The sequence below is a fragment of the Lepisosteus platostomus genome, chromosome 20 (genome assembly GCF_059453375.1).
Source record: "Lepisosteus platostomus isolate fLepPlt1 chromosome 20, fLepPlt1.hap1, whole genome shotgun sequence".
Classification (NCBI taxonomy): Eukaryota; Metazoa; Chordata; class Actinopteri; order Semionotiformes; family Lepisosteidae; genus Lepisosteus; species Lepisosteus platostomus.
Window position 1 is genome coordinate 8,658,550 of NC_142630.1, and position 23,695 is coordinate 8,682,244.

Genomic DNA, 23,695 nt, shown 5'->3' on the forward strand with positions numbered 1-23,695 from the left:
GCTAAGAAAAGAAACATGTTTACTGTATTTTAAATGGTTCTTGGGCTTTTATTGTTAAAAAAAAGCCGTTTAACTTATCTGGATTTTTAAAATAAAAAATACCCTTGAAAACACAAAAACCTGCAAATTGCTTCAAACACGAATGCAAACACCCATTCATATACAATACCTACATAACAAATCCACAACGCATCCAAGTACAAACAAATGTATTTAATCACAAACAAGCAGCTGTCAGTAAATAATTTGGAACATATCACTACAGGCTCGAACAGTGCTTTTCTATGATACACCTGAGATTCACTAAACAAAGCAAAAACACAACCAAGCTTCTTAACAAACAGGCAGTGAAGATTGTGCCTTGATGAACGTGGGTAATGAATAAACCACTAAGTGGGCACTTTCTTTACAATTTTCTGAATATTAAATAGGAATTGTGGATCACAAGGCCATACTGACAGTTTCATAGTAACTATCAAAAAGCTTACTGAACGACAGAAATAGGGGTGTTAAAGAAATAGCGAGCCCAGTGAAATTTTGAAACAGACTCCTCATCAAAGGAGTGCAGTGTATCTATTCTCAAACTGAGCTTGGGTCCCTGTTTCACAGACGGCTTCTGTGCAGATCTGCACCCCAGCTCTTGGGGGCTACAGAGAGGATCGGCCATCAGTCTGAGCAGGCTGGTGCTCTCCTCATAGCCCAGTGCTTGCCTCACACCCTGAGCTTGTTAACCTTTTCCTCTCTGGACACTGCTGCAGCTGCTGCTCCTCTAGGTCAGAGACCAATTACCGGCCTATTAGTGGCTTGGCAGAAACACTGTACACAGTTATTTTCATCCTCCACTGTGGAGCGCTACCAGCCTGAGACTCAGAGCTCGGACTGGTCACAGAAATGCAGGAATAAAGATTTTAAAAGACCAATCATTTTCTATAGTGCTGAACGTGCAGTAGGAGAAAACATCGACTGCAGCCGTGCACAGATCGCAAGGAATTTAACATGCCAAGATGGACTTTGAGTGTCTGTGCGTTTTAAAGCAAGATTTATCATGACTGAGTTATGCAGTTTACAGGTTAACTGCAGATGGGGTTGAAGATGCCCCCTGGGTTTTGCTATGCAGTGAGTACCAGCTGGGAGCCGGAGTGTGTTGATTAGCTGATTTGTGTAATTGATTCGGCTGAGCCTCCCCCCTCCATCCACACGCATGCAGCCTTGTGTCAACGAAGAGAGATTGACTCTTCCAGCAAGGTCGCACACACTGTAAGCCTATCTCCAGTGCCCCTGTGAAACCCATCACACGCCTCTGCTCGTGTTTGTGTAGGTACTTTGAGCCTAGGGATCTCCTTCCACATTCATTTCCCCTGTCGGGGTCACTCGGCCTCTCACTGCTTCTACTTGAACATCACAAGTCCGGGACAGAGCAGCAGGTCCCTGCCGTACCGGTCACCGCGGTTTTCAAGCCACATTTCCCTCATTTTTGCCGAACCTCTGTACCCGAGTTGCGAACCAGCATACGCTCACAGAAGCACAAGAGGGATCTACACTGAATGACTTTGATGGAGAGGTCTCGTGGCATTCTCCCCCTGCTTCATTTCTTGGAGAATCCTAGAAACGACTTTGACAAGTTTAACTGACTGTATACACTGCAGAGCCACAGAAGATATTACATGTTTAAAATGGCTTTTTAGGGCCATGGATGAAAACTGTCCAGATTTAAAAGTTTCTAAAATGCAGACAGACGCAGACCTCCTGTCTCTCCTTCGCTGGACACACAGCCCTTGTGATCCTGGAAAGGCAATGCTTGCCGACAGCGGCCTGGAAAGCTTGCCTTGTTTGGTCCCTGCTAGAGGCCGGCGTGGTTCATGGAAGTGGCCCTCCTGATGGACAGTGGCAGATACAGCTGCACTTGTCACTGGCCATCAAGATTCTGTCTGGGGCTGGAGGGGGGGGGGGGCTCTGGGGAGCAGGAGGTTTGCTATCAGCAGCTGAGGAAGAGAGCAGGTGTTATAGGATGTTTCCAAAAACACAGATTTCTATTCACCTACAGCTCAGCGTATTCCACCTAAGTCCCTCCATCGCTCCCCTCTCACTCCTCTGCTCCTTCTTTATAGACCCCTCAGCTTCTGAGTGTCTCATACATCACTATTACAGATCCTAGCCCTCTGGTCGGTTCGGATTAAAATAAATGACTGCAGTAAGCAAACAGATAACACTTCTTTTTAAGAGTGTGCAGTCTACAAAATATGGCTTTTACAATGCTGTGTACCAGTGAGAAGATATTACATCTAACATGACACAAGATGGTTTATAACAACAGTGAGTTACATCGCCAAGCGTGCAGCAACAGCAGATCAGACAAATCAACAGCCTAACAGACAAAACAGCCTAACATCAACAAATACCGAGCAGGCCTTCTAAATCATACCACATGGGATATTGATTTAAGGATATATTTCAGACCTGATGGTGTTCTAATCAAATCTGTACAGAACACTACAGAAGTACAAATGTTTAATGCAAACATCCCAGGGCAACCATTGAAAAGATGAGCAGGTTAAATCCCACAGTGAACCCGGTCCTTTGTGCAGAGTGTCAAATTCAGATGTGAATTACAGAGGTTGTGCAGTGCTTTGGTTTGGTTTGGTTTGCCTGCATCACATGTCTGCTGCCTATGCATGTCCTCCTGCAGGTAGCACAGAAAAGAAGGTTGGAACGATGCCAGATTCACCTGCTGATGTCAAAACCCAGCCCAGATCAACTCCGCCCACCATGCCGCCGCCGCCCCCCGCTGTCACCCAGGCAGCCAATCGCAACGCGTCCTTCACACCCACCACGAGTAAGTCAGTCCCAAATCAACAAACAGACAATGAGAAAGTGTTCAAACTCCTCACACCTACTGGAACCTACTGTTTCAGGAGATTCTGCTTAGTAATAGTACACGCCATTTTCATTGTTTCATTGGTTGTTGTTATGAGGAAGATTCTAAAAAACCTTTTATTACTTGTCTTAATAACACATTTCCAAAAAGTGTCCTATGCCTGGTTCTTTGTTAGATACCCAGTGCAAAATCAATATGCAAACTGGAATACTAATCCATGAAGTTGGCTTCTAATACACAAGAGTCAATAATAACACCTTCTGGAGAGTGCTCCTTTAGTCTGATTTTCATTATCTTCAGTTACAGGTGCTTGTCTGAGAGAAAGTTATGGGATTGGTTTTGGGGCAGCTCCTTCTGAAGAAGGAAAGCTGGAACAGACAAACAAAGCTGTAATTTTTCAAAGCGCTCTTAAGCTTGGCTTGTAAAAAATGCTGTTTGCAAAAAGGGCAAAAATGAAGCAAGATAACACACGTTCTATGTGCCAAACGCAGGGGAGGACCACCAATAGCATGTAGGAGTGCGAGGCGTGTATTGCTGTGAGTGTCAGTATGAGACAGTCTCGGTCCAGGCTGTTTGTTTACCTAGAGATGAAGAGGGCACCACTGTGCTCTTGAGGGCTCCAGACTAGTTTCTTCCCTATATAGCAATGACCGTCCGCGTTGTTTCACCTGTTGTCTCGGTCACCCATACGGCGTGCTCTGCACTCTATAACCAGAACACAAGTGGCCTGTCACATGGTGAAGCACACATGTGGAGGAGCTCATACTTATATTCATGTACACGGATTAAGTCAGAGGGGAACGCAAAAACAAATGTGCAATGAAGCATGTATTTAACCTACATTACTCAGCGGTCACATTTTTGCTTTGAAGGAAACTAACAATATGCCGTTTTATCGGAATTGACACTGAAGAACCACGTTGATGAGATTAACATGCGACTCTAAACTAAAAAGATAAATTATATAGTTCTGTACAATTCATATTTTGAGCACCAGTACTCTATGAGCCATTTTACGACAGTGTTTATAGGTCTCTTCACCAGTGTACAGGAACAGCAAGTTTTAGGTAGATTTTAAGCCTGTGGATCCAGAAGAACAGCCTTTATTGTGGATGTTTGTGTTAGAATGCACTGGCAGGGTGATGGAAGGAGGGCACTGAACCTGAAAGCTGCAAATCGACTTTCAGCTGGCAGACATGTGCAGAGTTTAACTTAGCAACACACCTGCTATTGGAATAAAAGTAACACAGGCCACAAACCTATTTTTGGCACCTCTTTAACAAGTTCCTCTTATAGTTCTGTTCTACTGAGTGAGTGAGAGACACAGAGGAACAGACTCAAGAGGGGGAGGGGAAGAGTCAGCTGCTTCCACTTTGAAAAACAGCTGAAGTAAATGCACAGAGAAACCTCGGCCAAAGTGGAATGAGCCTCAGTAGAGCCACAAGGGCACTAAGGAACAATATGTGCAGACCCATATATATGCAAAAGGCATTATTTTGATCAACAAATGTGGATATTCTTCAGCTCAGAACCAACATATTATCAGAAAAAAAAGAAACGCTTGTACTTCCTCACAATTCATCGATGCCTCCGGGCTTAAATCAGACTGCTGCTGGCCATGTGACACTGGGTTTCAGGATGCACAGCACAAAGAGGTGGAAACAGAAGATCTCGGCGAGCGGAGGCCGTGTTGTCTGTGGAGTGTCTGAAAGTGACCTGCTGTCTCTCCCCTCAGTGTTGAACGGGAGCAGCCACTCGCCTACAGCGCTTAACGGCGCCCCCTCCACGCCCAATGGCTTCAGTAACGGCCCCGCCATGTCCTCCACCGCCTCCCTGTCCAACCAGCAGCTCCCGCCCGCCTGCGGAGCCCGGCAGCTCTGCAAGCTGAAGCGCTTCCTCACCACCCTGCAGCAGTTTGGCAACGACATCTCGCCAGAGATTGGGGAGCGCGTGCGCAGCCTGGTGCTGGGCCTCGTGGTGAGTAACCCCGGCTGTCTCTGCGTCCGCCCGGACACTTCCACAGGCTGGAACCCGGGAGTGCATGGATTCTACCGATGAAAGTGCTGTGCAAATAGTGTATGAAGTGAACATCCTTCTGTGACCCGAGCTCGTTCCAGCTGTCAGATGCTTTCGCTTACAAGCCCATACTGTACATTTACCTTGTGATTCTTTTCTTCACCATCCCTCAATATCACGTAACGTGCACGCTCGTTTTGTGAATGTATTGGTTTGTTAATATGGCTTGGCTGGAGTGGTTCTCAACCTGGAGAAACGCTTATCTCTTCCCTTGTAGAATTCCACTCTAACTATTGAGGAGTTTCACTCCAAGCTCCAGGAGGCCACCAACTTCCCTCTGCGGCCTTTTGTGATTCCGTTTCTCAAGGTAAGGACTCCCAGACACACACCCACAGGACTGCAGCATGCACAGCTGTCCAGTGAACCCTGGACAAGCGCGCAGCACCGAATCCCCTTGTGTAAAAACAGCCTTTGCCGTAAGACAAAGTTATATTCAGGAATGCGACAGGAAGCTGAGCACTAAGGTGCATATCACAGTTTTTTATTTATTGCTTTTTAGCAATGCCAAGCATTTTAGCTAAATGTTGTAAGTGCACTATGGGCTCACCCACCATAAATAAGCATTTAAATGAATATATGAAAATGGCAAAAAACGTAACCTCTGTACTGGCAACACATTAAGCCTCATCACCCTTTTCACAGGTCACGAGTTACTAGGAATAACGCAAACAGATAAACACGCGTCCCCGATCTGCGCTCCGTCTGCAAGCGAAATGACGAGCTGTGGTCCATATGGCAATCATTTGCAATTCATTAAAATTGGCACACTTGTGTTTACTCTAAATCTGGCTGTGCGCAATCTTAGGGGAAGCTCAGCCGGAAAAGAAGATTTTGTGACAGATGTTGGCGGCCCACTCAGACCAAGGGCTTTTTGCGGTGCTGATGTATATCTGCTGATCCCTGGCCCACAGTCACAATTGGCAGCCCCCAACCCAGAGTGTCAACAGTTCCTTATCAGCAAGAACATCTGCTTGGGTCTTTTTTTTGTCTCTGCTTAACCCTTCAAGTGCGGCGTCCGAATATACTAACCTGCTCTTAAACGCAGAGCGATTAATTAAATGTTTACAACACATCTGAAACAGAACACGAGGTGGAGAATTGAGAAGTCTCAGTGACTGTTTTTCCTGCTGAACAGATGTGGCGCGTCGCTCTCCCTCAAACACACACCCACGCTCACAATCTGGGGGTACCCCTTTTGCAAATGAACTCGTTCCGGGAGAGCTCTGTCTCCGAGAGATGTGCCGTTAACACATGGAGAGCTAAGCAAGGCGTTAGGTATTCACAGCTACAAAAGGAGCATATTCAACAACAGATAGAAGCAGCCCGGGAGGCATCTGATGCCTCAAACCCTGCTGCACTGCAGTACACATCTTCTGCACACAATATTCAACTGTCAGCACCAGATCTACACCTTTATGAGAAACCTGTTTATCTACACAATGAAGAAAAGTTTACACTGGGTCATCACACACGCAATGGAAAAGCACTCCCAATACAACAAAAAAAGTTTTACTTTTTTATAATTGGCTCAAATGCACCCTAGAAAGAAGTTATGGATTATAACCATTAGACTGAATCATAAGGATAGCTGAAGTGAGCTTTCTGATATCACTTTTCGTCCTTTACTCTGCACTGGGTGCAGGGGTGCTGTCAGGAACTGACAGTGGCCTCAGCCTTATGGCCCGTCCCAGTCTGCTGCTAGCCTGCACTGTTTTTGCCTTTCGGAAACTCGCGGACCTGGCCGGAACCATTCCCCCCGCAGCGAGCTCCCGACCCCGGTCTCGCTCTGACTGTCCTGTCCTGTCGCTCCGCCCAGGCCAACCTGCCCCTGCTGCAGCGGGAGCTGCTGCACTGCGCCCGGCTGGCCAAGCAGACGCCCGCCCAGTACCTGGCGCAGCACGAGCAGCTGCTGCTGGACGCCAATGCCAGCTCCCCCCTCGACTCCTCCGAGATCCTCCTGGAGATCAACGAGCACGGCAAGAGGAGGACACCAGACAGGTAACCGCTCCTCCCTCATCAGAGGCATCTCTTTCCCTTGGGCTATATATTTCCGGGTCTTGCACTCTGTCCTGGCTCAGCATTGACGTTCGGATGTCCTGAGACCCGCCTAGCAACAGGGCGCCCCACGTCCGCTCCCTGAGGGCATAGGTTTCTGTACGGCATTCCTGAACTCTTTGCACTAATGAGCCCGGGCCTTTTTCCCGTCTCGCCACTACGCATATGGGTCTAGTTCCGCTCTCCTGCTCCCCACGGTTAGTCCTTTTGGACGTCCGTGACAGTATTCTTCTGAAAGTGAAGAAGGTAGATTTGGCACAGGTAATGATAAAAACCCATGTTTGTGCCTCTTGTAAATGGGTTTATACTGTACATATACATCTGTGAAGGCAAGATCACTGTCAATGGCCTGAATGGGATTAACGTAATCAAATCAACCTACTATATTTCTTTCAAGATGTAAATGCTGCACAGAAAAAAAAAAAAGTATTTTCTTCTCCCGTAAGAGAATCGAGGCAGACAGAATTATTTCACAATGCAAATGGGAAAAAAAATCTCACCAACTGAGACATCAAGCTCAGGACTGCTGCCTCATGCCAGGCACACAGACAAATAGCCTGCCAGTAGTCTGGATGAATTAAAGAAGCCTGTTCCAGCTGCTGCAGATGTATTATGGCTCCAGCAATTTGCAAACACCCATCACCCATCTTTGGAATGTTCCCGCTGACATTCAGATCAATGCATTCGCATGTGCTTTTCCAGGCCTTTCTTATCCTCCAAATACTCTTTATTCCAAAAACTAATTGGAATTTCAGACACAGAGAATTGCTGTTCCTCTCTCCCTCACTCTCTGAGTTGCTCTGGAGCTATCCATATGTCAGGGTTGTGTCCAGATGGTTATATACTGAACCCCTGCACTGGGAGACCTGGGGGGGGGGAGGGTGTAGGAATGGACAATCCTCCTAAATCCGCACACCTCAGCCTCCAGCCACTGGCTTACTGTGCTGCCACAGGATGTTCCAGCTGTTGCTGAGATTTGTGAGACATGGTGCCGGGACAGAGCCCTGGCAGAGAGATCTCTTTATGACCACAGGCAGAGCACTGTGCAAGAGCGCTCTGCTGCTGAGACTCAGCCAAAGTACTTAAGGCTCTACATTTAGCAAAGCATCATCCTGCTATTTCTCTACAAGTCTCCACTCTGCTATAATTCAGTTCTGAAGTCATTCAAATGCTGACTTCTTGACTTGAATGACTTCTTAGATAATAAATTTGTTAAGTCTTTAGGCAGATAAAATAAATAATGTATCATAGAAAAGAGGTTAATTGTATAGGTTAATGGCATCTTCTGTTTCGTTACATACTGTAAGACCTATAAGATAAATGCCTTGGATTTTTTTTCCTTGCATTAAATGTCTTGTTAAGTGTTGGGATAAAAGCATCTGCTCTGAATATCACGTCAACAGCAGCCTACGCGTTGTCCTGGCTCAGACCGCCCACTCGTCTCTCCCGCAGGACCAAAGAGAATGGTGCCGAGAGAGACCCGCTGCACCCCGAACACGTGGCCAAGCGCCCCTGCACAGTGAGCCCCAGCCAGCGCTACAGCCCCAGCAATGGCCTCCCCCCTCACCCGCCTCCAAACGGGCTTCCCCCGCACCCCCCCAACGGCCTGCCCCACCCCACCCCCCCGCCACCCCAGCACTACCGCCTGGAGGACATGGCGCTGGCTCATCACTACCGCGACGCCTACCGCCACTCCGAGCACCGCGAGAGCCGCGACCGCCACCGGCAGACGGGTGAGTGCGCGCGGGCCGCCCCGGGGCCCAGAAGGCCGACACGGAGCCTCTCACCCGGACCGGAACCCGAGCGCCCCCCCCCGTCCAGGAGGGGCGGGGACAAGGAGCGGGTCCCGGGGCTGTGGGCACTCCGTAGAGAGTACAGGCGTGAAAAGAAAATCTGCAAGGTCACGAGCGGCCCTGTCAGGCCCGCCAAACAGTTAGCAAGCCGAGTAGTTTCGGCTGATGTTCCTGCTGCTCGCACAGCGCAGTCCAGCACGCTCAGGACTGAATGAACAATGCTATGCCTTTGAATGTGCAGCACGCATGGAGCTTACATACGCAGGGAAGGAATCTTCCAAAATTCGTACGGACAACCACGGTCACTCATGGCGTCACAAAGCCAGGGATTGTGTCTCGGCCAGCAGGCAAGTGCATAACTCTCAGAGAGACTATATTAAAACCACGCCACGCAATTAAATATCTAGGACTATGCTAGATGTGACTGTTCAGTTCTTTGGGAATTCTGGGACACGCAAAGGGGCAAGATCACAATGATGTCCGTTATGTTGGACTGCTAAAACAGCGTTTTACTGTGGGATATTGCTGTGGATGTTTTACTTCTCAGAAAGATATGGATAGAGCATACCAACATACTGCAGGACATACCAATATATCCACCCATGTGCACTTAAAGAAAGGCACAAAGATGTTATACTAGGACTTATTACATGTGGCATCTGAATGGTTCTGTATGGGTTTTGTCTCATGGGAATGTATGGAAAAGTGCCAAGAAACAGTCTCCCTGCGGGTTATACAAAGCAGTGCTCCAGTCCAGTCTGAGTGCTTACCAATGAGTGTTTGTATTGCAGCCGTGCATGGGGCTCGTCAGGAAGAAGTCATCGATCACCGCTTGACGGATCGGGAGTGGGCAGAGGAGTGGAAGCACCTTGATAACGTGAGTGTCACCGGAGTACAGCTCCCCCCCACTTCCATTACTCTCCGCATTATCCACAGAACAAGCCCAACTACCCCCACTGAAAATAACAGCCAGCCACAGACATGAGCCTCTGGAGAGCCAACTGAACTCACATGAAGATGAAGCATAGTTCATCAAAGCTCCATCACTGATGTTGGCTTGCAGTGCCTATATAACAAATAGCCCCGGACTAAACAGCAGGGAACCTAAAGCAATCCTGCCAAGGCTGCAGCAAGTGCTGTTAGTCCTTCAGCTATCTTGAATTGCAAATTCGCAAACACCAATACGAGGGCCACAGATGGAACGAAGCCCCCAGTGGAGAGAAGCTCCAGCTGGGCTGAGCAGCTGAGACAAGGACGGCAGTCACGGAGTGAACCAGCTTCCACTGGGCCGCAGCCAGATTAGAAACACTCTCGTGAAAATAAATATAGCTGGGAACGAGGTCACAACCGTCTAGCAGACTGGGGGGTTGCAGTGGTGGGGGAGGGGGCTGAATCACTTAGACTTTTCACATCAGCAGCACAGCTGTCTCACTCCCATTACCGATCTCTTAAATAATACATTCACAGCTACAACTTGGTTACGAAGCAGGAGAAAGGCGAGAGACACGTACAGTCAGACATTCCTATCCACAAATCAATGTCACATGTCAAAAGGACACAGGACAAAAATGCTGGCATATTTGTAACTGAGTGTCTTGCAGGAAAGTTTAGTATGATTGTAGCTGTGTCCCAACCTTCTGCTGTGTACAGTAGATCAGGCCCCCTGAGCTACGCTTCCTGTCTGATGTCACTCACAGATGCTTCTCATTTGCCATTTCAAACAAAGGAAGGAGTTCTTCTGTAATGGGATTAGGAGGATGAGGTAAATACATATATTGGAAAACTCCTTCTGAATGAATTAGTCTTAGCTTTATTACTGCTTTGTCTCCCTGTGATCATTGGAAATGAGCTATGAGAAAACTCCCCAGCAAGACAGTGGATCAGGGAATCATGGATGCGTTATATACAAATTCCCCAAAAGCTCCTTTTTCGTAGATTTTGTGGATTGCCCATTCCGTCCTGCATAGCCCTGCCTCCTAGCTGCCCTAAAGGGCAGCGGCCCTGAAACAAGGGGTCACAAGGGCTTTGCCCCCCCCTCCTTCAGTCTCTCCTTCGCCCCGCAGCTGCTGAACTGCATCATGGACATGGTGGAGAAGACCCGGAGGTCTCTGACCGTCCTGCGCCGCTGCCAGGAAGCCGACCGCGAGGAGATGAACCACTGGATCCGCCGCTACAGCGATGCAGAAGATATGAAAAAAGGTGGGAGCCCTGGCCAGCGCCCTCCTCCTCACAACTCGTCGTCCTCCTCCTCCTCCTCCTCCTCCTCCGCTTCCAACACTTCTAGCAGCTCCACGACACTGACGCTAGGTACTGCCAGGCTGCAAGAGCATGCTCTTATCTGGACACTCTGTCCTCGTCGCAAACCAGCCCAGCTACGTCAGGGAGACAAAAACAAACGCGTTTTCAGCTGTGTCTTACTGTAGCCTTAGTGCCCCTTTATGCCAAGTTAGAAATCACTAGAACAAACTGTACTGTATGTTTAGCACACAGACTTCCTGTTTTCTGTGCCAACTGCCTTTGTGAAAGAAACTTTGTGTGCATCTCTATCAGCCTAAGCACTATGACTAAACACGCTAGGTATAGTAAGAAATGTAGAATCAAATTAACTGTGAAATCACAAATGTCATAAAAATAAATCCTGGAAGTCTTATGGCATTTAAAAGTCAACGTGCTTTCTAAGGCATCCGTTGTTTTTGTATTCATGCTTTAGAAATTCATCGGGACTTTTTGCACAGACCCCCGTCAGGATACATGCCTGAAGAAATCTGGAGGAAGGCTGGTAAGTGCTGTATGTCTTGGCAGACTTGTTGTCCTAGATAGCGGAGGGGATAGTCTAGTTACATAAGGGCATAGATTAGATTCCCATGTGTTATTAGTGATAAGGGCTTTACATCTGTCACCACTATGAAAAATGGCTGCAGTTAAAACTGCAGTGAAAATGCAGTAAATGGATGCAGTCAACAGCAGTGCAGTTTAGACAGAATACAGCTTAACTGAATGCCACTCGTGGGCAGTATTAGCATTAAAGTGAAGGCTTACAGGTTTTCGTCCTCAGGAATCCATTGCCAGCTTTTTTCTTTGCAGGGCTGCTTGTGCTCAGTTGCTGTAAAGTCCAGTCAGATTCTGTGCCGTTTTCTTCTTGATATTCAGCACGAATCCTTGTCGTCATAAACACTGAAACTCCAAAAGACTACAGTAGCGAGCACGTTCATAAATTAAACAAAATCAAGCTGCAACAGGATTATAAATGCAGGTTTTCCTCAGTTTTCTAGGGGGATCTTTTCTTTGGAAAGAAAATTGTTGAAAAGAGAAGCAAAAATACAATAAATTGAAAACAATTGTAAGTGACAGCTAAACTTGTATCAAACTCAATTTATTCAATTTGAGATTTAATTTAAATATGAAAGCTAGCAATGTTTTGCTGATTAAGGAGACCTCTAATTTTCACTTTAAAGCAGTGATATAGAATTGAAATTCCAGAGCAGCCATTGTCAAGTCCAGCTGAGCTCTCGTGCAGTTCACATGACATGAATTCTGCTGTTGTCTGCACCATTCGACTGCATTTTCACTGGCAGTAATGCAATTTTAATTGCAGTTATTTTTCATACAGGTACTACAAGTATCCCGCTATCACCAGCACTAAAGCAACTACAAAGCAAGCAGGGTGAGTAAATGCTCCTATCTACTTTAACCTACTGGATTATTAATTCAGTGTCACAGAGAGGCACAAGCTCTAGCTGCTGTCTTCGCAAAAAGGGTCACTAAAGTATATTTCAGAAACATTTTAAGCATAAACACATTCAATGGTCTACTGAGGTTTGAATCAGCCTTTTTGGAAAACGAGATCTGAAGTAAAAAAAAAACCCAGCAAAAAACTACCCAATCCCTCACAAATTTGGACTTTAATATTGCTGCCCCTTTGTGTTCCATTAAGCGTTTTTTGTTCTTTGCAGTCTCCTTGAGAACTTTACTTAAAATCTGCCGAGTAATTTCAGTAGTAGATGCATTGATTCTGATGTCTGAGTGGCCAAGGTTTGTACAAATGTAGGAAAGGCAAGCGTTCTAAAAAAAAAAAAGGGAATGAAGAAGTGTGTGGGAGGCTTCCAGAGGAGGCAGGAGCCCTGCTGCAGAAAGAACATGAGCTGTTTCCCCAGCTGGGCACCAGCTACACTGGGAGGCCTAATCAGCCCCATTCCCCATCATACCCTGAGGTGGCCATGGAGCTCCTGACTGGGCTGGGGTGCGCCTCTTAAAAAATTGACCGTAATTTATGCCACTGATCTTTCCCACAAATGGAAAATGACTGTAATCATCATCCTATATAATTAGAGAGCTGAGAGTGCCTTCATGTGCTGTGATAGTGGGTGGAGGTGGGATTTCTTACAGTAGATCGTCAATACCAAACACTGCGGGAAGGGATACATAAGGCCAGTGTTTGAGCCCTCCTGAACACTGAGTAATGGTAACCGAGACTAACTCCCAAGGGGGCCGTCCAGTTCATCAGTTCTTACATATGGTACAGTGTATATGGTATACACAATATAAAACATTAAAATCGGTTAAACAGTTTTGCATTTAATACTTAAATGCTACTAAATTATTAAAGAATAATAGCAGGAAAGGAATTCTTACAGCACACTGGGAGGACCATATTGGACAATGCAGTCATGTCTCATTTATATCTTTGAATTTTCTTCTTGATTGCCTAAAAAACCACATGGAGGTTTGGGTGTAACATACACTAGTAATACATTTCCTAAGAACTGGAATGTCAGTAACTGTCGGCCAACTCCTCTTCTTTTTGGGGGGGCAGATTCTGTAACAGTGAAACGGGCTTGAAACGCTGAGCGTCCTGGTGGCACAGAGGGGAGGGAGTGCGAGGGCTCGTGGGCGGCTGTGACTAACCCCTCCCCCCGCCTTTGCTGTCTCCCCAGAGGAAGCGGTGAACGAGGTGAAGCGGCAGGCCATGTCGGAGCTGCAGAAGGCCGTGTCCGACGCCGAGCGCAAGGCCCACGAGATGATTTCTGCCGAGAGGTCCAAGATGGAGCGGGCGCTGGCGGAGGCCAAGAGACAGGCCTCTGAGGATGCACTGACAGTCATCAACCAGCAGGAGGACTCCAGCGAGGTAAGAGAGGTCAGGAGATGTAGAGAGATACAGGAGAGTAATACTGACCAGCAGACTCCCGTCTTCTTAAAACAGAAGCCAGGAAACGTCTTTATGCAGAGGGTTGTGGAAGCCTGGAACTAGCTAACCAGCCATGCTGCTGAAGCTGAGACCCTGGTGCTCTCAAGAAACGAATAGATAAGATCCTGGGTTCAACTGGCTACTAACTACCAAATGGCACAGATGGGCCAAATTGCCTTCTTCCATTTGTAATCTTTCCTATATTCTTATGCAACTGTGTCTGATTGGTAACATGTCAATGAAGTACTTGCGTATGCAGAACAACGTGGTCAAGAGACAACGCTGTTCTATTTGCTGCACATTAATTGGAACTTTTCTCCTCTGAAACTCAATGTAACAAAGAGGACTGTGCACAATGTAACAACTGGAGTTATTTTCTCCCTTGTTGTTGGTCTTGTTAAAAGCTGAAGGCCTTTTCTCTAACTACAGTTAGCAATGCTTTCCCAGATTAAAGGAGTTAACACCTGGCTTTGGTGTCTTGTTTCTGAGGTGTAATAAATGCCTCTGGTCACTTCATTCTTAACTGGGTGATGCTGCGCTCTCAGGAGCTGCTGATGAGGTTCACGCCGGGCCCTTGTCTCCCCAGAGCTGTTGGAATTGTGGGAGGAAGGCGAGCGAGACCTGCAGTGGTTGCAACACGGCACGATACTGCGGCTCCTTCTGCCAGCACAAGGACTGGGAAAAGCACCACCATGTGTGCGGGCAGGGCCTGCAGGGCTTACCGGGGGGCAGCGGAGTCCCCCTGGGCACCCCCTCCTCCTCGGCACCCTCCACCCATTCCGAGGGCACCCCACCCGCCCCGCTGTCGGTGCCCAGCCAGGGCGGTGGGGGCAGCGGGGCGGGCAGCCCGAAGGAAGCCAGCTCCAGCAGTGCCTCGCGCTCCACCACCCCCGCCACGCCGGCCCTGCTCGACAGCGCCTCCCGCTGACCGCTGCCCACGCCCAGCCCGCTACCACTTTGCTGCTACAACTCCCTGCGTCCCAGAAGAGACTGAGGAACCTCCATCACAACCTTCCCAGCTGTAACTAACGCTAAAACGAATACTGCGTCTACTTCTTAGCTACCTGAAGATCTCATTGTTGCAACTTTTCAACCTCCAAATGACCTCTCTGTCTCTCAGTCACGCAAACACACATACACCTATGTAAGTGTCTGCAGTATTACTTGGCCAGGGCTTATTTTACGAGTGGTCAACTATTACAAATGAATATCAAAATAGCTGCCTGTCTTTCTAGAGCATGTTCAAGTTAACTTTTATAACTGGATTTTTAAAGAGTACTAAACCAGAATTCCATAAATACATTTTATAAATACAGCTGATGTTCTACTCGACAGATAATTATGTTTCTATTTTTGGTGGTGAATTACTGTCTTTACTCCACCATTTCAGTGGATGGAAAGGTAGGCAGCTTTAAAAAAATATTATCTGGCAAGCTGTCAATATGGCTTCTGTAAAATAAGTCCTACATATATACTGTATATGGTATATAAGGGGTGTGCATAAAATCCCAAATGTTTTTCATTATTCCCTGCATAGAAAATGGTACCACACAGTGACAGATTGCTGGAACTGTCCATTTTTTCAAAGGGAGGGAGTCCCTCTAAGGGACTAGGGATGTTTTGTGCCACCCCTATGGTATACATTATATAGATCTAGCGGAGATACGTCAAAGGAGAACAGCATCCTCTCGGCGTCAAGCCTTGATGGGACCCTCAATGGCTTCCTGCCTTTCTTTAGAAGAATATGAACTTGGAAATAATATCAACTTGCTTCTAAAGAAGAGGATCAGAAGACACATATGGTGCGTCTTTTTCTTGGAATCGCTTCCAAGTGAAGGCTAACTGTTTATTAAAAAGAGGATTAAAGGATTAATTTTAATGTTTCATTTTCTGGCTTTAAAAAGAAAAGAATAGTCCAAAAATTTTCAAGGAAAAAAAAATCACCCGTTAACTACCTTGCTAGCTAGCCAAGAAAATCTATACCGGACTCACCTCTCTGCTCTGATGTGAACCCAAATGAATTTTAAAAACACAATCCAAACCTTTCTATTTTTATTACACTGCCAAAGTTACTAAGAGACAAGGAGAAGCACTCATCTTGTTACCAAACACAAGCTACTTCGACTTCTCAGCAGCAAAGTCAGCCCAGAGAGCGACCGGCTTCAGAACACAAGCAAGATATACAGTACAGACACAAGAACTGTGACGGCTGAGTACTGCTTGAGAAAACTCAAGCTCCTACGGGATTCCACGACGAAGGGACGGAGGAATTCAGTGTCGCGAGTTTTAAAATGGAAGGACAGCGAGAAGCATGGGATTTTGATTAGGACAGTGGCTTTTGTCAGTGGCAATGGCAAGGAAAGAAAAAAAAAGACACTTGCACCCCCCCAAAAAAAAAAAGATGAAGGACAGAAATGGCCAAGAACCTCAAAGGATTAAAAAAAAAATCCAAGCAAGCTGTGTACAGTAGGATAACTGCTCTGTTACTATTACAGTTTTACGTAGCTTTGAAGCGGAGACGTGTCAGTGGGTTTTTACTTTCCCATTTCCCTTTACTTTCCAAAGCATGAAAGAGCAAAGTGACAAGTACAGTATGTGATACTTCATTCTCTTCTCTACCTCCCTCTTCCTCCGGTGTGTTCCTCCCTGCCCTCTCGCCAAGACCATGTCCCTGCTCCTCGCCAAGACCTCTGGGCAGATATCTAAGAAGGGAACAAACTTGTTTGTGATGACTTTTTGTTTCTTTTCCAACGTGTCCCGTCTCTCGATTGTTCATCCTGATTGTTCATCCGTGCTGCCCAAGTAAGTTTTCAAAACACCGTCATGGAAAATGGGACATTTTCATTTTTTTTCCCCCTTAGGTTTGGGCTGAACTTTGTAGCAAAAGGAAAGAGTCCCTCTTGTATCTATAGTAGGCAAAGACAAGAAAATCCTAATGTAGAATATTTTCTATTGCTCACATTGTAAGACAGTGAGAGGACGGAGGTGCAATATGGAAAAAATATTTCAGCTACTGAATGGAACCTCAGCTACCGCCCATAGGGCAATATATATACATATAAATATATTTAAAATAATAACGATAACTTAATGTGAATGTATATAGTATTTAAAGAGGTCCAAAAATGTGTTTGCCAAATAAGAGAAACCTTTAAAGTATAAACTTTAGAATAGATTTTTTTATTTTTTTTATTGAAGGAATTGTAGTTACTCATTCAGAAGCTTTGTTTTTCCAGATTTGCAAAATCCGTCGTGTGTGTGTGTGTAAAATAGATTAAAAGCTTAGAAAGGCAAAAATCAAATTATCACATGAATTCACTGTACACATAAATTGTGTTTGCAAAGAGAGATCTGGTGCTATATTGGACAATATCCCTCTCCTTAGGGAAACTAGGTGCGAGAACCGCATGCTTGAGCACATGTTCTATGAAACTTTTCTCTTAAAATGAGAAATGTGTCTTTATTTTAAAGACCAGCCCTGCAAGGCCAGGTTTTATGCACGGACTCAGCTCTGTATTAACGGGCTAGTGTCAGAGTAGGTGATCCTATCCTTGTTAAATCTGGCACTGTGAATTTACTGAAAGTATGTGAAACACTGCCATCCACTGGTCCAAAAAGACACTGAAGTGATATCACTTTATGGAGAGAATCATTATGCTAGTATTTGTATTTGCCCTATATTTTAAGCACTCAATGGAACATATGAAATGAGTAAAACAAAAACAAAAAAAACTCAAAACAACGTGGGAACTTCTTTTACAGTCACTAAAACGTTATTTCTGTCATAGGTTTTGTTTCTGAAATGAGACACAAATGTATTTATTAATCATGTGCTCCACTGTCCCTGTGATACTTCACGCAACTTGTGCAGGTTTTCTGTAGATAGTTGTGCAGTTTCTGTCTACCTGCTAATTCTGTTAAATCCAGCACCTGAGTTATTTCATCCCAAGCATCACTTCACACATTCCTCAACAGTACTGTACACTCCAAAAGATTCAATATTGAGCAATTTGAAACTGCCTTGAGAAAACTCATTTCTTTTCCCCCTTTTCCAATCCATATTTACAAGATAGCTGTCTGGGGCATACACTTTCTGTTTCCATAGAAACAAGACTAAATGCCCCCCCATGTTTTCACCCATTTCCTGTCATGATGTTTAAAATACTTATAATAGAACATTTATTTATATGAAACCTGGAATTCAGCAGTGAGGCGATTAATCCCTGGCTGTCATATACCAAATAAACACAAGATGATGTATGTGTTCCAGTCTGAAGGGATGCCCAAGAGGAGGATTTGATAGTTTAATGGAGCAGTCTCTTGGATTTTGTTGCACATTAAGTGGGACTTCTGCCATGTTGTCTTTGAAGACTTTTGTTCCAAGCATGAAATCTGAAGCACCGCTATACAGAGACCATTTCAAGATTATTTCTTCCATTTTTTCAAAATAATGTTTTGGCTGGAGTTGGGGGGGGGGGAGTGGAAAGCAAATGGAATTTGCGAAGGAATCATTAAAGCTGTAGACACGTTGGGCATTTAAGACCAACTAAGAATTCAAAAACAAAGACACACCCCAACACCAGGAAATCTACAATACTCAACAGTTTTAGACACTACCTTGTCATTATTATGCAAGTGCAAACTTATGCTATACAGTATACTGCCAACAGTTCTGTAAGGGTTTTGGCTTGAGAACAATCTTACAGTTTAAATGATGAAGTTCTTATGTAGGACCTTTGAGTCACATCCGATTTAGATGGGCAGGCAGTCATCCGATTTTGGGACAGTCAATCACAGTCAAGCTGTGCAATACTGGTTCCTGGATTCGGAGGATAAAGACAGTAGCACTGTACAGGGACCGTTGCAAAGGACCACACTGTTTTTGAGCATCAGCTTTGAGGATTGGCTGGGATATGTGTTCTCCTCTTTCAGCAAAAATGAAAGAGAATTAAAAAATTCAAAAGCTAATTCCAGGCTTACAAGAGGAAAACAAAACTCTATAATCTGGCCAAACACCTCTCCAATGGACCAAACAGGAACATCCTTTTGGTTCAACATCATTTCACATGTAGTATTATTACTTGCTTTCTGTCTGTGGTGAAGACAAAATAGAAAGAAGCATGTGAAAGGTGGGCATCCTTTATGACTCACAACTGTTCATAATTAATCATGCTGAATATGTTCATATTTCATAAGCAAAAGTAATATATACAGTGTGAACAATGTGAAAGGTAATGAACTTCAAGGTACCCAGGACTGCACAGCATATGGGTTGCTGTATAGGTTGTCTTTGTGCATCTCAGGCTCTCCAGTGTTTTGCTGTTCCACCCTCTCTTCTCCCCACCCCCAGCCTCCCTCTCTGGCCACTATTGACCACTCTACCTCTGAGTGCTCGGTGAACCTCCTGGGTAGCAATTCCTGTAAAAGAATAACAGATAAACAAAACCAGAACCCAGGGATCTCAGAGCAGCACGCTACTCGCAGTCATGCAGACCCACTGCAACTCACAGCCAGGGATGCTGGAATGGTTTTTGTTTGTGGAATCGCTTTTTCTGAAAGTCAGAAGTCAGGCAAATACGAAGGATTTTTAGAGCACTTCTATGCCATCAAATAAAGTGACTGAAAAAAAACTTCTACACTTTGCAATTCAAGGCTAAACATCTATAGCAAAAAGCTGTTGGGATTAAGGATAACCACACATTCGAATAGAAAGGGTACTTAACAGCTTATGAAAAATTGACAAAAAATGTAATGTTATGTATTCTATATAGCATGTAATTTACTGATCCGCTGGTACCATCTGCTTGATGACACAATCCCAGATGAATGAAGTGTTCAAATGTAGTTACAGGGTGATAGCACTTGGGTGGTTTAATCTAAAGAAGGCCCCTTAATCTAACTCGACTAAGTTTCTTTTTTTCCATTTTCAACCTTGGAAAGTGAATAATAGTTTGTTTTTCTTCCACTTTCAAACTCCTTAGATGTTAACTACAGCACTTGAGAATTACTCCTGCACTTAAGAGTGGATCTCTGTGACTGACTAAAATGCATCATTTTTGTTCAAATGAGCAGTCGGATGATGAGAAAAGCATGGCTAGTTCAGCAAATAAATCCTGAGATGTGGAATGATGCTACCTTAATGTTCTCACAAGGTTTTTATTAACCCCACACTTATTTTAGTGATTCTTCAAGAACAATAAAAGAAACTGCTTCATAAGATGTTAACTGCAGATGCAAATTACAGGCATTTTACTTGATTGCCCAATGGAAAGCAAAAGTTGATCTCCACAGCTATATGTTTTCAAGCACTTAGTTTCTTACTAAACGTTATATTCAGAAACAACTTCTATTTTGCTTGACAACCCAGAAAAAAAGCATCTTTTCCTGCCACATCCTGAAAGCATGCTTTGTTTAGTTTGACTATAAATGAAAAGTGAATTGTGTTACTTTACAACTGAGAATGGAAGTCTGTTTTTACTCTGACAAAAAAAAACATGCTTCTACGATGCATCATATGCACAGCTTTCAAGTTCAAGGTTTTTTAAGGCTACTTATAATTAAGCCCTTGCCTTGTCATTTATCATCCAAAATAATTAAAGCACAGACCAAAGCATTTCTACATGGCTTTAGATCAGACCAGTGATCAGTTTTGGCATGCTGCAGACAAACCAGAGAAAACGAGGCTCTTTACCAACTATATTTGTAACCAAAGTTTCTGGAACAGACGCATATGCTCAAAGCACAAGAAAAAAAAAACCTTACATGTAAAGGGGGATTTGAAGAGTTTGAACTTATCTAGTAAACCAATCAAAGCACGTAATTGGTTGCGTCTTTGGCTGAATGCCTCGACTAAGGATAGCTTTGAATCTGGAATGCTTAAAATGACTGCTGTAAAGCCTTGGATTTCGAAGGGTTAAATACAGCAGCAAGCATAATGTATTTTCTTGATCGGAGCGCACAAGCCTCCTGAGTTTTAATTAAACATCAAATACAGATACAGATAGAAAAAAAAAAGCTAAAGCATAGGTGGCTGTATTTTGACCCCTTCGTCTTTAAGGAAACGGACAGAAACAGTGAAATACATCTGTAAGTCTACATGGACAGCAAAGACTTCTGTGCTGTATTCTGAAGGTAGAGGTGGGAAAACACCAACTGTCCTGGTTAGAGTGTGCGGTCTGGTACTGTTGATTAGCTTAGAAAATATTACAGAAACAGATCTTTGACAGCATCTCACGGGCTCTGTATGTCTGATGACACATTTTAGCTCAAGGTATTATGTATTTGTCATTATTTTGTCAAAAGGTAACCAATTTTAAACCAAAACAAATGAAGGTAAATGTAACATTTTGGCCTCTTCACTGACCTCTATCATACTTTGTCATTGTTCAGTTAAATGGGAACTTTTTTAAGTCCAAATATACTCTGTATGCATCTCTCTTGAATTTCGCTTTCGAGTTCTGAAGGAGGACTGCTGGGGGCCAAGTCAATGAATTGTGAACCCATTGTGAAGACTGGAAAGAAAGAGTAGCCGGAGTTTAGGAACAGGAGAGAACAGGCGTGTGTTTCACTGTTTACCAAGGCAGAGTGAAGGGATATTTTAGAAACACACATACAGTGACTGCCAAGGTTCATAAGGTGGTTATAAGGAGAAATGCCATCAGCCTTTTCTCTTTTTTTCTTAAACAAGTATCTTCAACTAAAACTGAACATATCTCCTGTAACAACAGGAGCTGGTACAGTATTTTCTTTAAATGCATTAGTCAATTGATTTCCTTGATAATGTACAGATCTCTTATAGGTAACTCCTTGTTCAAGAGCAGCTTTTGCCTCTGCTGTGCATAAGCAAACCTGTTCTTTTTTGTTAACTAGTGAAGAAAAGTCTAATTAATCATTCTTTCCATCGAACTTGGTATGAACGATAAAGGGTATGCATTTTGCCATATTTTACTCTTCACAGGGAAATCAAAATCATTTTAGTTTTAACCAATCTACCATATATATACTGCTGATTGCTCAACCAGCATGGTAAAAACGGTTTTAGAGGTGGACACTGATAGAATCCTGAAGAAACGTTTGAAATCATGGATAAAGCACTTGGTTTCTCCCAAACTATTTAGGAAAGGGTTTTTTATTGAAAAACCGAAGGTTTGAGTTGCTATGTGTAGGAAAGCATTGTATACTGTATTGTGCAATACCTAATTACAGAAAAAAAAGAATAATGACATTATTGAAGGTTGGTGTGTTGACGAAAAATGTTTTTTTCTGTTCTTTTTAAGGGTTCTGTGATCATTCTATAGAAAAGTGAACTGTGTCAGGAGACTTTAATTTTGTTTTTTTTTTGCATGCTTTCCCCTCTTTGCTATTTCCCTTTCTAACTGTACGCTATGTTGGACATGTGAAGCTGTAAACATTCTAATTCAGGATATTGTCTGTGTTGAGCTCCGTATCTGTGTAATAAAAAAAGTTGAATATGAACCATTCCTTTGTGTCCTGTCATTTCCTGAATCCTTCACTCTGCTTTTGACCAAAATATAGTCCAGATGTTCATTTTTCATACAGGGTTATCCCATCGATCTAGACCCTAGATCTCTAATGTCCCACTCATCCGACACAAATGAAAAGCTTGAACTTGAAACATTCAAACTTTAGACATGCTAGAGCTATGATCAAGGGTGTCCAGTAAGTAAACCCCTGCCTTCAGGTTCGTATATGAAGGGATCTCAAACTTGCTTCCTGCAGGCCCTCCTCTCCTCTTGGTTTTTGATACAACCTGACTACTCAATTTAACATTTTTGTTAAGGCCTTTTACAGCTGATTAAATAAGACTTAATGGTACTGTAACTGTTCAATTAAATTAAAATCAATTCAGAGACGGGTTTAAAGTTATTACAATTTAAAATTGCAGCTATTAATTCAACCAACTATGTAACTTAGGATCAGGGTAAAACAAATCTAAAAACACCGGGCCCTAATATATATGCAGAGACTCCTAATATAGGTCATGAGCATCACACTATACTGTATATAAGACTGGAAAATTGTTTGCTGGTCCTTAAGTTCTTATGATCAAAACCTCTCATGTTCAGAAAACCACTGCACTCTGCTGAGTGAGGGTTTTCTAGCGACCAACAATCATTTGATTATCATGGAACGGAAGGGAAGGGCTATCTCCTACTTGCATCTGTTCTATACATAACAAAGCAAATTAATTGCCATTTCTGTTTCACCAGGAAACATAATAGGAATTTAAATCGTCCATTAGCCTAAGCTCTGGTGCAACAATGTGAACTTCGGGTTAAAGAGCCACTTGTCTGTTCTCGGAAAAAAATATTTGCTTCAGACAAAGCTTCCCGAAAGAAACTTGGACATTTACTCTGATATTAAGTACTCATAAAAAAATCACTTATGAACCACATTGAGTACTTTAAGTGGTAAGGGCTTCTCGAAGAAGTTAAGTATAAAGTAGAACGAGAAGTACTTGCCTTTTCCAGCGCTGTAAATTATTCTTGCTGTTTGCCGACTTCGGTAGGATGGCTTTTGTCCTCAATCACATCCGAGACAGGTCTTCTAACATTCCTGTGCATAAACGGGAATACGAACAGACACGGATTCAGACATTGTCACCAGTAGAAACTGTGTTGGAGATCTGTATTCTGAATATTTGTTACCAATTAAATATAAATAGTAATTTAATTATGATTGCATGGTTAA

General features: G+C 44.1%; 1 protein-coding gene across 5 annotated transcripts in view; it reads left to right on the forward strand.

Moving 5' to 3' along the window:
* The window catches only part of cbfa2t3 (CBFA2/RUNX1 partner transcriptional co-repressor 3), a 49,290-nt gene extending 26,826 nt beyond the window's left edge, over nt 1-22,464 (forward strand). For 2 of the 5 annotated variants that reach the window (XM_088614408.1, XM_088614412.1), the window contains exons 2-12: nt 2,687-2,833; nt 4,611-4,852; nt 5,169-5,258; nt 6,768-6,949; nt 8,459-8,739; nt 9,591-9,676; nt 10,863-11,106; nt 11,510-11,578; nt 12,410-12,463; nt 13,734-13,924; nt 14,571-22,464. In XM_088614408.1, coding sequence (XP_088470534.1) covers nt 2,687-2,833; nt 4,611-4,852; nt 5,169-5,258; nt 6,768-6,949; nt 8,459-8,739; nt 9,591-9,676; nt 10,863-11,106; nt 11,510-11,578; nt 12,410-12,463; nt 13,734-13,924; nt 14,571-14,912 — 1,928 coding nt within the window. In that variant the 3' untranslated portion in view covers nt 14,913-22,464. The remainder of the gene's footprint in view (nt 1-2,686; nt 2,834-4,610; nt 4,853-5,168; nt 5,259-6,767; nt 6,950-8,458; nt 8,740-9,590; nt 9,677-10,862; nt 11,107-11,509; nt 11,579-12,409; nt 12,464-13,733; nt 13,925-14,570) is intronic. The other 3 variants (XM_088614410.1, XM_088614409.1, XM_088614411.1) reach the window with 3 other exon arrangements.
* Nucleotides 22,465-23,695: the final 1,231 nt, after the last annotated feature.